This window comes from Colobus angolensis, unplaced genomic scaffold (genome assembly GCF_000951035.1).
Source record: "Colobus angolensis palliatus isolate OR3802 unplaced genomic scaffold, Cang.pa_1.0 Scaffold8, whole genome shotgun sequence".
Classification (NCBI taxonomy): domain Eukaryota; kingdom Metazoa; phylum Chordata; class Mammalia; order Primates; family Cercopithecidae; genus Colobus; species Colobus angolensis.
This window is the reverse complement of record NW_012121820.1, coordinates 8,895,118-8,908,805: the sequence shown is the minus strand read 5'-3', so window position 1 is coordinate 8,908,805 and position 13,688 is coordinate 8,895,118. Positions and strand designations below refer to the sequence as shown.

At 53.8% G+C, this 13,688-nt stretch overlaps 2 protein-coding genes across 4 annotated transcripts in view; one reads left to right on the top strand and one right to left on the bottom strand.

Moving 5' to 3' along the window:
* The window catches only part of KCNK15 (potassium channel, two pore domain subfamily K, member 15), a 2,872-nt gene extending 1,247 nt beyond the window's left edge, over positions 1-1,625 (top strand). Inside the window, 2 exon segments of the mRNA XM_011929198.1 lie at positions 2-111; positions 113-1,625. Of these exon segments, the coding sequence (XP_011784588.1) occupies positions 2-111; positions 113-149 (147 nt within the window). The 3' untranslated portion in view covers positions 150-1,625.
* RIMS4 (regulating synaptic membrane exocytosis 4) overlaps positions 1,119-13,688 on the bottom strand; it is a 57,549-nt gene continuing 44,979 nt past the window's right edge. For all 3 annotated transcript variants that reach the window (XM_011928980.1, XM_011928981.1, XM_011928979.1), the window contains 4 exons: positions 7,416-7,528; positions 7,013-7,114; positions 6,229-6,368; positions 1,119-5,688 (listed from right to left, as the gene is read on the bottom strand). In XM_011928980.1, coding sequence (XP_011784370.1) covers positions 5,470-5,688; positions 6,229-6,368; positions 7,013-7,114; positions 7,416-7,528 — 574 coding nt within the window. In that variant the 3' untranslated portion in view covers positions 1,119-5,469. The remainder of the gene's footprint in view (positions 5,689-6,228; positions 6,369-7,012; positions 7,115-7,415; positions 7,529-13,688) is intronic.

Here is a 13,688-nt window from a genome sequence, read left to right as displayed (position 1 = left end):
CCGCTCCCGGGGCTCCGCCTCCGTCTCCTGCCACGTACACCAGCTGGAGAGATGCGCCCGCGACAACCTGGGCTTCTCGCCCCCTTCGAGCCCGGGGGTCATGAGTGGTGGAGGCACCCAGGCTCGGGGCCCGGCGGAAGTCCATCTGACAACCCCACCCAGGCCAGGGTCGAGTCTGGAACGGGAGGATCTGGCTTCAGCTATCAGGGCACCCTCCCCAAGGTTTGGAGAGGGGTGAGGGGCCTCTGGGCGGTCTTCTGCCACGAGCAGTTTCTCATTACCATCTGTGGCTAAGTCCCCTCCCTCCCTCTCCAAAAATATATGACAGTCACATCATAAGTACAAAGCAGGCACTAGGGTCACCCTGTAGGAGCAAATTCCTTGGAGTCCAAATTGTATGAGGGCGTGGCCACATCAGCACCCAGGAGAGGCTCTGCACAGGTCCACGTCAGAGCCGACCCTCCAGAGCAACTTTTCTGTTGTGAAGAGGCCGGTTTTCTGAGTAACGGTTGAAACGTGCAACTTTCAACACTGGAATCCTCGCTGGAATTAGTGAGGTCAGACGCTCACATTACAAGAAGCATGGGGAACAAAGGTGGACCAAATGGGACCGTGTACAGTCCAGTGTGGACAAGTGGGTCAATCTCTGTGCTAAACGATCTCATTCTCTGCGCGGTGTGTAGAGTGGAGTCAGCCCACGTGTGAACGGCGGCCTACCTCCCCCCCAGATGGCTGATGCTCTGTCCCTGGCCAGCCCCCCTTCAAGATGAGGGAGGCCTTGCTGTCACCCACCCGCCACGTACTGGGACCACTTGGACGCAGCAGAATGCCATGGGACGAGCTGTGTTCCGGGTCCCATCAATCACCAATGTGACCTTGGAGAATCTCATCCTCTCCCAGGCCTCAGTTTCCACATCTGTAGAATGACTGGGTTCATCCAGAACCCTGCTCCCTCTTATGCATCTCTGGCGGGACTTTCTGGAACAGGCCCCTTCACCATAAGGGGGCAGAGACGAAGCCCGAGGTGTGGCATCCTGGCGCCCCGTGGCGCTCAAAGCCTCCACTCACTTTGTCTTCCCAGATAGGGCTGTCTCAACACAAAGCATGAACGAGCCAGGTTAGAAAAGCCAAAAACTTTAATTTCAACATGAGCTACATGGTCATGAACACAATGCAACGTGACCCCACTCCAACCCAGGGGCCCCAGAAACCCTCCCTCCCTAAAGGCCTGGGCAGCTCCTGCTCCAAGAGAGGGAAATGAGGGAAAGGTGGGTGGGTGGAGAGAGGCCCCCAGCCTAAGGACCCGGGCTCCTGCCTTCCCGCCACCTGCCCAGGAAGCAGTCATAGAGTGAAAGGGCTCCAGAGGTGATGCCCACAGCCCTGGGTTTGGCTCCACTCTGACCTCACTGAAGCACTGGGTTCAGTGGGCACCATTGGCCCACCTCACAGGCTCGGCGTCGGGTGAGCTCGTGGACGCTAATGCTTTCCGTCCACTCTGAGGTGCTGCTCCAGACGTGAGGCCCTCCCAGAGGGCCTCGGAGACACCATGGGGGAACAGGGAGTGGGGCTCGGTCCCTGGGCCTGATACAGCGCTGCTGCTCAATAAATAAACGCAGGTAGCCTTGCCTGATGCAACAGCTGTGCCTCCAGAGGGGCTGGGACTTGGTGCTGTTTCTGACACGGAAATGCACCCAGGAGCTCCTGGCTGAAGGGAATTGGCTTGTGAAGTGCATAACCACCCCCTAAGCCATCTGCTCCACCTCTGGGTGTAAAAGAGTGAGCTCTGGGCTATTGGAGAACCGAGTTCCAGTCCTGCCCACCCATTAATACAGTGGGACCTTAGGTGAGCACGTTCCCCTCCCAAGACCTCAGCTCCCTGCTTTGAAATGGGGATGACAGCACAGGCCACCACCTCCTCCCCAGGGGCTCCTGTGAGGGCAGAAGGGCACACTCGAGGTAAAAGCATTCGGAAAACAAAGTCTGAAAAGCACAATAGGAAGGCCAGGTCTCATTGCATCTGAAGGTTTGCTGATGACTTCCCTGAAATGAGGCGCCCACAGCTGCTCCCATTCCCTCACTGCCCCAGGCAGGAGCTGGTGTTTCCTAACTCACCCACCAGTTGGTCCTGAAGATGCGATGGCCCCTTACTGGGGCCTCCACCCAGGCCTCAAGGTCTAGACCCAATCCTGTGTACCCTCAGTCAGCTGGGCCAGCCCCCCAGGAGAGCTAAGTCTCCCTGGCAACCCTCTCCCCCAGACCCAGGCCCAGAGAAGTCACTGGCTTATAGAGGTGGAGCCCAGCAGGGCTATGCAACCCAGGGCTTAGAGGCCAGGAATCCTTGTTCCAGTAGACATGCACTGGAGCAACGGTCTCCTGTTGCCTGAAGAACAATGGCGCCCCTAGTTCTTCCCCCTTTGTGCCCTTGCTGAGGGGTCTTGTGTGAGTCACTTCCTGTTTCTGGGCCTCAGTTTCCCAACCTCTCAGATGGGCTACAGATTGTCCTGCCCATCTTTTGGGGGCCATTAGGCTTCAAAGAAAGAAGGGAGGAGGAGGTATGGGCAGTGGCAGCCCTACCTCATGCTGCCCTGGCTCCAGCTCAGCCTCTATTGGGAGGAGGGGACCCAGGCTGGGGGTGCCACTGAACACACAGGTGACTCCAGGGGTGGCTTTTCCCCCCAAGCTAGATCTTGATTTCCTTGTCTGTAAAATGGAAATGGACTAATGGTCCCAAAGGCCCTTCCCCTTTACTATGCAAAGGGGGTTCTGGAGAAGGAGAGTGGAGATGGCTCCCTCCTTTCCATGGGATCCTGCATGTGATCTTGGCCCAGAGATTGCAAATAGTCACCCCCTGGAGACCCCAGCCCCCCTGTGGCCCCCAGTGCCACCCTCTCTGCTCCTCTTCAAACAGTGCAGCCTGAGTCAGCAAGGGGCCAGGCAGCAGTGGGGACAGGATGGGCTTGAAGCTTCTCCAAAGCGAATGATGAAAATGTCACTCTCCTCCCCAAACCCCCATCCCTTGGTGAGGACAGACTGTAGTTCCCACTCCCAATGGTCACAGCCCCTGGGAATGGGGCACATGCTCACGATGATACAAAGAAACAGGGCTCCAGCCCCCAGCTGCTCCACCCCTCCAGGAGGTGAGCGGGATTTCACAGAACAAACAAGAAAATCATTGAGGGGGCCCTCACTGACCACCCCCAGGTGTTGTTATTGCTTCGGAGCTCTCTCTCTCTCTCTTTATAAAGGCTGTGCAGACACCAGGGGAAGGGCTCAGGCTGTCAGGGCCAAGCCCCTGCTCCCTCTGGTTGGGACAGCCAGGCTCTGCCCTGTTTTTGAAAAGCTACCCCTGAACAACCACAGCGGTGATGGCTGGAGAGAGAAGGCGCTCTCCTGGCTCAAAATATTCCAATGGTGAGTAATAAACGAACAGCAGAGAAATCACACTGGTTAGAAAAACAAACAGGCAAGGGGCCAATTCTGTGCCTCGAATGCGAGTCCCTCCAGAGCCCTGCTCCTTCTGCCCCTAGCCTTGGGATTCCGCCCACCACGGTCCCAGGAAGCTCTGAAGACTTCCTGGGGAAAGGGGGCATCTCCATCTCCCCTTCCCAGTGCAGGGTAAGCAGCTCTGTGGAGGTGATATACATCGACCAGAACTTTAAAGGATACCCAGGGCTTACACAGGCTAAGGGAAGGGAAGAATTTCCAGATGGAAGGAGTTGCCTGGTGGGACTGGGACTGGGACCGGGACTGGGAACAGGGTGGGACCAAAGGCAGCCTGGGTGTCCCTCAGGGGAAAACAACACCCTCTAATGGAGGCCAGGCCCCCTCTGCCAAGGTCCTACAACCCTTAGGAGTGCCTCATAAAGAAAGTCAGTACCAAGAATAATAAATCAGAACAGCCGAGTCTAACAGGCAGCTCCAGCTATAACCCTACAGGGGACAGGGGAAGGAAGGGGGCGGAGGAGGAGGGGCTGGCCTCCTGTGAGCCAGGTTGCCCCATCTAGGCCCAGGCCAGCAAGGAGACAGTGGTCTCCTGGAATGTACTTGAGTCTCCTCTCCACCCCCGGTCCTGGGACTCTGTAAGGACTATGCATGAGCTAAGAACAGGCCCCAGGGCTTGGAGCACTAACTCTACCTAGCTGGCCTGGACTATGCCCTACACGGCAGGGACTAGGTCAAGAGTGGCAGGCTTCTGGGTGCCTCCCAGGGGAGGTGGCAGAAATGTGCTTCTATAAAGAGGGGCCAGCCTCCAGCCTCCCTTGCATGCAAAAGGGCTCCCGCAGGCCCCAGGGAGGGCGCTGGGAAGGCAGCTACCCAGGCCTGCTGGAAAAGGAATCTCCCAGTTCTTACACTCACACATCTTCACTCTTCTCTCGTACCATCATCTTTCCTTCCGCCAAGGTAACTGAGGCCGGGGCAGTGGGTTCTGCCCTTAGTATAGGATGGTTTGTTTAAAAAGACTAAAATAGGGGGGCTCTATTTGCCTCCCCAGCCCCCTGGCCTGGAGGCAGGGGGGGTAGACAAGATGACCTTCGACCTCATGCAACAAGGAGGGGTTCTCCAATTTGAGAAACCCTTATCTTGGCACCACCAATCCCAATCCCAACTTTCCTTAGCCTCCCCCTCCAATACAGCACCCCCAAATGCTCTCTAGGGTTGGGGTTCTGGAAACTCAGGTTCCACAGCTCCTCCACCAGCACACAGACGACAACATTCTTTCCAGTCCGCCAGCGGTTCCTAAACTAGCTTGTTGCAATCCCATGGAGCAAGGCACCTGGGGGTCTGTACCAGGCCCCCGGCACCTCCTCCTTTCCTCTGGTCCCTGCTGAACCCCAATTCCTAGAGCCACCAGAAGAGGGGCAGGCAGGAGGGGACGGACAGATGGACTCGGACAGGCTGCGGCAAAGCTCCTTCCACAGGCAGGCAGAGGGAAGCCCAAGAGCTCCGCTTCAAGTGGGGGCTCTGGGCCCCTGGGAGCTGGCTCCGGATCCTTGCAAAGCTGCCCCTTCATCTCTGGGGCAGGAGTAGCTGCCTGAACCCGGTGCCGCAGGAAAGACACTTGCTGGTAATTGGCACCATGGAAATGGCCGGCTGGGTTCTGGACTTGGCTCTGGGCAGCGAGCTTCCGAGGAGGCAAAAAGGGGGAGAAGTTGGACAGAGTTTGGGAAGGGAGAGTGATCTGCTCTGCCACCTCAATCTTTCCTTTCTCCGGACTGCAGCCACATCCACCAGGTCAAGAACCGGCCAAGTCAAAAGTGTAGCCAATCCCGTTGGGAGAGGGAAGGTCTCAGGGGGTAGGAGGCAAAGAAGGGGTGAGGAGGGGCCCAAGGGGGGCAGGTCTCCCCATTCTGCTTCCCCACTATGGGGGAGAGCCCCGTCCTCCTGTTCAATGTGCCCCTGGGCCTGGGGTCCCAGGTCAGGGCTGGGTGGTCTCCAGGCCATCTTGGGGAGCCCCTCCCCATCCCAGCACTAAGAGCGCTCTCCGCAGGGCCCCACGGTGCTCTCGAGGGACAACTGGGATGCCTGCCGGAGCAGGGGGCCTGTGGCTGGGTCCACCATGGAGGAGGTGGGGAAGAGCTTGTACCAGCCCACGGCCAGGGTGGTCAAGTCCAGCTCCTCCAGCAGCACGCGAGCCACACCCATGAACTGCTTCCGCTCCATCCGCCCGTAGTTCCCCCACACGATCACCTGCGGGGCAAGAGACACAGTGGTTCAAATCCTGCCAGTGCCACTCACAGGCCGAGAAGCAGAACCTGGGTTGCCCCCATGCCCAATCCATCTCAGTCCTGTGATTTCTACCTCCTTAAAATTGCAATTCCTCAACAGGCCGTTCTTATCACAGGCACCATGCCAAGCCCCTGCCTCCAGAGGCTGGTGACGGTGATGGTGACGGTGACGATGGCAATGGGTAGAACACTTGCTGTAGGCAAAACTGCAAATACTCTTCCTGCACACAGCACACATTCCACTGGCACCAGAATGTTATCAGGTAGGTACCGTTAGGGTCCCCACTTTATGGATGAAGAAACTGAGGGTCAGAAGGGAACTTGTTCAAAGTTGCACAGCAAGTTGTGGAGCTCAGTTCAGCCACAGTGAACTGAGGGCCTCACCTATTTCCTCCAGATGAGGCCCTCCAGAGACAGCCCCCGCCAGGGGTGCCCTCCTGTCATTCTGGTCCTGTGCATGTGTGCTTGTGCACGTACACGTGAGCGTACTAATGCCCCTCACCTGGAGGACTTTGCCCTGGGGACTCTCGGGAAACAGCAGCACCTGGTTATACAGTGGGTCCAGCGACTTGCGAGCGACTTTGGTCTTCTTCTTGGCAATGCAGACGCCATTCTCTAGCAGGTAGGCCTTGATATAGGCCGCTGGGGACAGAGGCCAGCAGGGGTGAGTTCTAGTTTGGCCCTCAAATGGTGGGCAAAGGGTGCAACAGAGGGAGGCTGCCCACCCTCTGCTGGAGATAGGTGTGCCCCCATGGGGTCTGGGGAGGACGCACCAGGACACATGGGGGGTGGGCATTTGGGGGCAGCAGGTACAGCAGGGCTTGGGTGCAGCCTGCCCCACCTTCTCTGGTGGTCCTCACTGTCTCCCCTTCCTTTGCTCACTTGCTCACCAGTTTCCTCCCTCAGTCCGTGATGTGCCCACCCTCTCCCTGGCTTATGCGTCCATCTGTGGACCCACTCACTCACCAAGCCTGAGCACCTACTGCAGGCCAAAAACTCTGCTAAGCACTGGGGTATAACGATAAGCAGGAAAGATGGTTCCTGCCTTCTAGGAGCTCTTACCACTGGGCACCATGTGTCCAATGGAGGAGAGGAACAAGGTCAACAGACAATCTCAACTGGCTCCCCAAACAAACCCTAAACTACCAGTTCCACATAAGACATTAGAGTTGGGACGGGGGTCCCCACAGTTGGGCCCAATTTTCTCTCTTCAAGGCCCTCGGTACCCATCAGGATAACCTCCCTGACCTCCACCCCAACCCTGCAGGGGAGGGTAGGCCCCAGACCTGGCAGTGTCTTGGAGCCTGGCTTGGCTGTCAGTCCCCGGGCCTGGATAATGTCCACTTCCAGCTGACCGTTCCGCTCCTGCAAGCCAATCTCCACATCCCCTGCAAGAGGCACCAAGAGATGAGACTGGGAAATGGCTCAGAAGCTCAAGCTGGGACTCAGCTCTTCCCCTCTACTTAGAGCTGAAAGCCCCTTCCCCTGCTCCCAGCCCAGGATAAGACCAGAACCAACTCCCACCAAGTGCCTAGGCTCTGCTGAGGGCTGGAGAGTGTGCCCTGGGCTCTAGGTGGCGTGTGCAGAGGATGGATCAACAGGCAGAGGGGAAGGAGGGAGAGATGCTGGGCTTCTGGTGTGACCCCCCACCTCCCCTAGTCCATTTGAAACCAGCCTTGGGGCACTCACCCATGGGTGTGGTGGCCAGCGTCTGGCGGCCCACAAACTGTGCTGGCCCCATGCTTCCCAGGAAGTCACTGAACTGGGCATCCGATGCCAGGCAAACTCCTCCATAGTTAAGGCTGCGAGAGGAAAAGATGACACAAAGCATACATTCCCAGTGGCTGACTGACAACTCTGGACTCAGGCAGTCAACCTCCATGAAATGGATATGCTGAGACTTCCCTTTTGGGATGGAGATAAGGTTTACCCAGTATCTGGCTCATGTGGTTTAGTGCCTTGATACTCCAAATGTGGTTCAGAGACCAACAGCATCAGCATCACCTGGGAACTAATTAGATACATAGAACTGCAGCCCACTCCACCCCCAGCTGCTGAATCAGAATCTGAATTTTAACGTGAGCCACAGATGATGCCCTTGCACGTGAAAGTGTGAGCTGTACTGCAAGGGGCTCTGGACTCTGAGGGGTGCATTTCTTGCTGCTGTTTGGCCACCTAATATTCACTTCCCCTTCCTCTGGTAACAGGATCTCAAATTTTCTTTGTGGAGCCCCCTCCCCATGGCACATGATCACAGTGGGGTGGAGGGAACAGCTCCTGAGACTGGGTCTCCAGCTCAGCCTGGTCAGTCAGGACATCCCTTCCCCTTGGCCAGTGATCGGCTCAGAGACAGGCATGTGGCCCAGTTCAACCAACAAGAATCAGGCCTGGAAGCTTTGTTTGAACTATGGTGAGTGAGACGCTCTCTTTCCCACCAGATTTGAGCCTGAGATGCAGGACTGGAGCTTCTGGTGCTATGTGGCTACCATCTGGATCCCGAGAACAAAACCGTCAAAATGATAGCATTGTGTGAGCTCCTGGATCAAGCTCTGCCTGAAGCAAGCTACTTCATCTTTTGGTTACATTAAGTCAATATCAACAGCAACAACAAAGATAATTTTATTATTTTGCTTAAGACAGCTTGAGTAAGTTCTCCCCACTCCCTTCACTTCTCTAAGTGTCTCTTTCTCATCTGTGAAGTGGGAATAATAATGTTCCCATCTCTTAGGTCTGTTGTATTAAGTGCGATGAGGCACTAAGTACCATGCCTGATGTGCCCCTGTTATCCTGAGGACCAAAGCACTTGCAACCCATTTTCTCATCTGATCCTCACCACAACCACAGGAGGTTTTTTTTTTTTTTTGAGACACAGTCTTACTCTGTTGCCCAGTCTGGAGTGCAGTGGCACAGTCTTGGCTCACTGCAGCTTCGAACTCCTGGGTTTAAGCAATTCTCACGCTTCAGCCTCCCAAGTAGCTGGGAATACAGACGTGTATCACCACATCCAGCAAATTGTTGTGTTTTTAGTAGAGACAGAGTTTCATCACATTGGCCAGGCTGGTCTCGAACCCCTGGCCTCACGTGATCCACCCACTTCAACCTCCCAAAGTGCTGGGATTACAGGGGTGAGCCACCGCACCTAGCCCAAGAGGTTGGCTTTTGATCTTTATCACCATCATTTAGATAAGAAACACATCTGCCGAGCAAAATGGTGACCCTATTCCCTGGCCAGAGCTGATGCATACAGAGTTAGAGGCTTAACCCAAGTCAGGCCAATCAAAACCTCTCTCTGGGAAATAAAAAACAGAATCCTGGAGACTAAAAGTCACAAGAATGGCCTGCCCTCCTGCAAAACCCATAAACTCTACTCGCTACCCAGTCCTGGCTGCCTAATTCTTCCCTGAGCCATGTGAGGTCCCCCAGTGTTCTGTTTTTATTTAAGCTATCTGCAGAGCTAATGGCAGAATATTCAGCCTGAGTGCTTTTCCTTTTCCTGATTTCCTAATACCCCTGGCCTGCTTTCCCCATTCAGACAGTAGTAGCCAGGGTGTCCTATGTTTGCTGCCTCAGAGAAGGAATCACCCAGCAGGAGGTAGAGAGCAAGAGATTTGGGCTCCTGACTTTTCATTTCCAAATCTAAGAAACAGACTTGAAAGAATGGTACAAAACTAGGCTATCCTGCCCCGAAACAGACATATCCTCAGCCTGGGAGAGCAGAGGAAGTCAGGCAAGGAGGGAAGATTGCTGAGATGCTGCAGGATCCTTAAGGAAGGTCTGCAGTCCCCAGCTGGTGAGTGCTGGGGGAGACAGAAAACTCCAGATAGGCTGGGGGCATCTGAAAGCAGAGGAGACCTGCACCCACCCTGCTTACTGGGTGGAGCTAAGAAAAGGGCAGAACACTCTAGAGAAATGGCTGCTTGGGCATCTTGTCAAGTGACCCCCTGGGAGATCTCGGAGGCTCTCTGTATGTCCCTCCACACCCTAAAGAGGAAAATATGATCCAGGTGCACTGGATGGAAGGGCAGATTCATAGAGTCCTGGTGGTCTGGGCATACAGAAGTGGCTGAGACCAATGGGAAACAGTGACCAGGAGCAGACAGTCAGATCATGTTCCAGGAGACAGCAGAATGATGGATGATGATTGAGGAACACATACTCTGTGCCCCGTGTCTGAGCACCACAATAATAGCAGCCCATGCTACTGGACACGAGCCCTCACTGACATCCAGCTGGTACACCAGGTGTTATGGCCAGCATCCATATGATCCATTCATTCATCCAACAAATGTTTACTGAGCACATACTATGCACTCTATTGTGTCCAGGCACTATTCTGGACACTTGGAACATGTCAGTGAACAGTGATTCCTGCCCTTGAGGTGCTTAGATTCTAGTAACATATACACAATTAATATCATAAACATTACAGTATGTTAGAAGGTGGTAAATGATAGAAATCTTAGGAATAAATAAATAGAAAATTCATGTGGGCCGGCGGGTGGGGCAGGGGGGGATGTGGGTTGCAATACGAAATAGTGTGATTAGTAGCTGTGACCTGTGCTTCCGATTAAATACTTTGACTGTTACCCTGGGCCTGTTCTAGAAATTTACATGGCTTCTTTCTACATAAACTTCCCCAGGACACAGGCATAACCTTTGGGAAAATCCTGAACGAAGTGAGTTTAAGTTTTCAGCAAACAGAGGACACAGGGGGACTTGATACACAGATTAGCAACAGTGAACTCCCAGTGCTCACTAAATGCCACAAACGTCAAAGTGCTCTATACTTATTAATTCATTTCAGCCTCATAACAACCCTATGAGGTCAATACTATTACTGGGTCCATTTTATAGATGAGCTGGAGAGTTAAGAAACCTGCCCAAATCACACAGGTACTGCACGGCCCCATCCTACCCCTTGGCACTCACTTCTATACTCTGAGGCTACCTGCTCTCATACCTGCCACTAGGTCTGAGGGCTTATTTTCTGGCTGTGAGAATTCTGAATTTTGCTGGGGGAGAAAATTCAGCCTGTGGCACAGGGCAGGCTGGAAGCACCTGAGGGTTCATGCCCCAGAAGCAGCCCCCACCCAGTGACAAACTGGAAGTCTGCAGTGGGGATAATGCAGGTGTTCACCTAGCCTCCCAAGGCTCCCCAGTGGGCCTGAGCTCCAGCTGCCCTTAGTGGTAGCAGGCTTGATGATGCATCCGTTATTAGCTCCCCTCCCTTCCCATCCCATTCCTTGCAGCTCCCACACTGGGGATTCCTGGGATGGCCTGCCAAATATCCAATTTCCACTTGAATCTTTGAGTCAGGGTCTGCTCTGGAAGAAGCCAAACCAAGACAGAAGCTGAGTGGTATCTGAACCCAGAGAGTCAGGCTTCCAAGTCTATTATCTTAACAATTATGCAACAATGGTTTTTTATAGAGAGGAAGTGTGAAAAAAATCAAGTCACTTGGCCGGGCGCGGTGGCTCAAGCCTGTAATCCCAGCACTTTGGGAGGCCGAGACGGGCGGATCACGAGGTCAGGAGATCGAGACCATCCTGGCTAACATGGTGAAACCCCGTCTCTACTAAAAAATACAAAAAACTAGCCGGGCGCGGTAGCAGGCGCCTGTAGTCCCAGCTACTCGGGAGGCTGAGGCAGGAGAATGGCGCAAACCAGGGAGGCGGAGCTTGCAGTGAGCTGAGATCCGGCCACTGCACTCCGGTCTGGGGGACGGAGCGAGACTCCGCCTCAAAAAAAAAAAAAAAAAAAAATCAAGTCACTTAAGTGTCTGGGGACTGAAATGTGTACCCACTATTCTTGCAAAACCAAAGACCCTCAATGAACAGCACAGAGGCCATGGTCTAGACCAGGGGTCCCTAACCTTTTCAGCACCAGGGACCAGTTTTGTGGAAGACAATTTTTCCATGGACTGGGGCAGGGAGTAGGGGATGGTTTTGGGATGCAACTGCTCCACCTCAGATCATCAGGCATTAGTTAGATTCTCATAAGAAGCCCGCAACCTAGATCCCTCTCATGCACAGTTCACGGTAGGGTTCACGCTCCTATGAGAATCTAATGCCGTCACTGATCTGACAGGAGGCAGAGCTCAGGCGGTAATGCTCGCTCGCCCACTGCTCATCTGCTCTGCGGCCTGGTTCCTAAGAGGCCAGGGGCCAGTAACCCTGGGGGGACCCTGGAGTTGGGGACCCCTGGCCTCTTTCACACTGTTGACGTGGCCTTTCCTCCATGCCCCTGGGTCCCTTTTCCACCCTACCCTCCCAGCCATCTGGGGGGTCAGGCTCCATTTTGTAAGGAGTGTCTGGGCTCCAAAAGCCTGAGAAATGGTGGGGGTCTCACAGATTCCAGGCATGGAAGGAGTGCAGCCTCACAGGCAGAGGGAGGCCCTCTGCAGCCTGAAATTGAAAGTTTCCTCCAACATCATCATTGTCTGCTCCTCAGTTCCTGGTGGGATTGTGAGCAGACAATGGGGAACTGGCAGGCCTGGTAATTAGCGGTAATTGTTTATAATATTTGGGCGGCTGCCTGATTTCCTATCCCAGGGAGCCTTGCTAGCTGCCAAGGAACCCGGCTGACGCCCCAGAAACCCTGAATAGGTTATCACGTCCTCCTGGGGGCTGGAGAAAGGTGGAATAAAGTGGTGGCCGGGCCCTACTAGCCAGAAATCCAACCGCATCAGAGATCTGACTCCACCTTGGGGTCTTTCCTGGAGCACGAAAAGAAGGCAGAGGTCACAAAATCAAATCTGCCTCTACTCCTCACTAGCCAACCGCTTGCTGTGTGACCTCTGACAAGTTGTTACTGCCTCTGCTTTTCAGTGTTCTTATCTGCCTCATGGACAGTGTCTGGTCTTTTCGTTGGCCAGTGCCTGTGCTGTCTCAGTTTCAAACGTTTCTCTGCTTACGGCATCCATGAGCACAGGGGTATAAAAGAGCTTACTGAATTAAGTACTGCATATGTGCTACAACTTTGACAAGTCCTTGTATGCAACAGGAGCTCAATAAATGTTCACTGCGAAGCCCTACAGCAGGACTCACACTGGGAAAATAAAGGATGGGTTGAAGACTGGATTTGGTGTTAACATAGACCCTGGATTCCAGTATTATACAACCTGTGGGAAGTGTCTTAACCTCTCTGAGCTGCAGTTTTCTCATGTAGAAAATGGGAATAAATAGTAATCATCTTGCTGAGTTGTTGGGGAGGGTCAGAGAGCTAGTGCAGGCAAGGTGCTTAGCACAGAGGACCTGCTGAGTGAATCAAAGGGTGAGATACCGTGGCCTGCTGGGCCTGCTGCCTGGCCTGGGAGAGCCTCCTTGCTACATTCTTGGCATTTTCATGGCATTTCAGATTCTAGACCTGTTAGTAAGTGCAGCATCTGGATGCCTGAGAAGAAGCCCAAGCCATTTTGGGGAGGACTGCAGCAGCGGATCCCTTCCAGGGACATGTGCCACTTGGACAGGCGCAAAGCCCTGAAACAGGATTACAACCCGTGTTCTGCTGGCCTTTTATTTTGTGTTAATGGTGAAATGAGATTTCCTGCATTTCAAATCCTATTACTCTTGTTTGCAGAGCTGAAACCCACTGGTCTTTTATTATTAACCTCTGAGCTTGGTTTGACCCCTGGATTTTCTGTGTTCTTGATGGTGAAAGAAGTAACTAGGTCACGCAGGGGTTTCACTCCATTCTCTTTTCCAGATGGATCACTCGTTTCAACAGCATCAGAAATTAAAAGGTTGCACAGCCCTTATGGTGATTATGGGTTATGTGGTTCTCAAAGGTTTAGGAATTTATGAGTTCCCTGTTCATCCATTCACTACATGCCCGCCCATCCATCCATCCATGTATCCATCCATCCATCCATATATCCATCCATCTATTTATCCATCCATCCATTCATCCATCCATTTATCCATCCATCCATCCATCCATTTATCCATCCATCCATCCATCCAT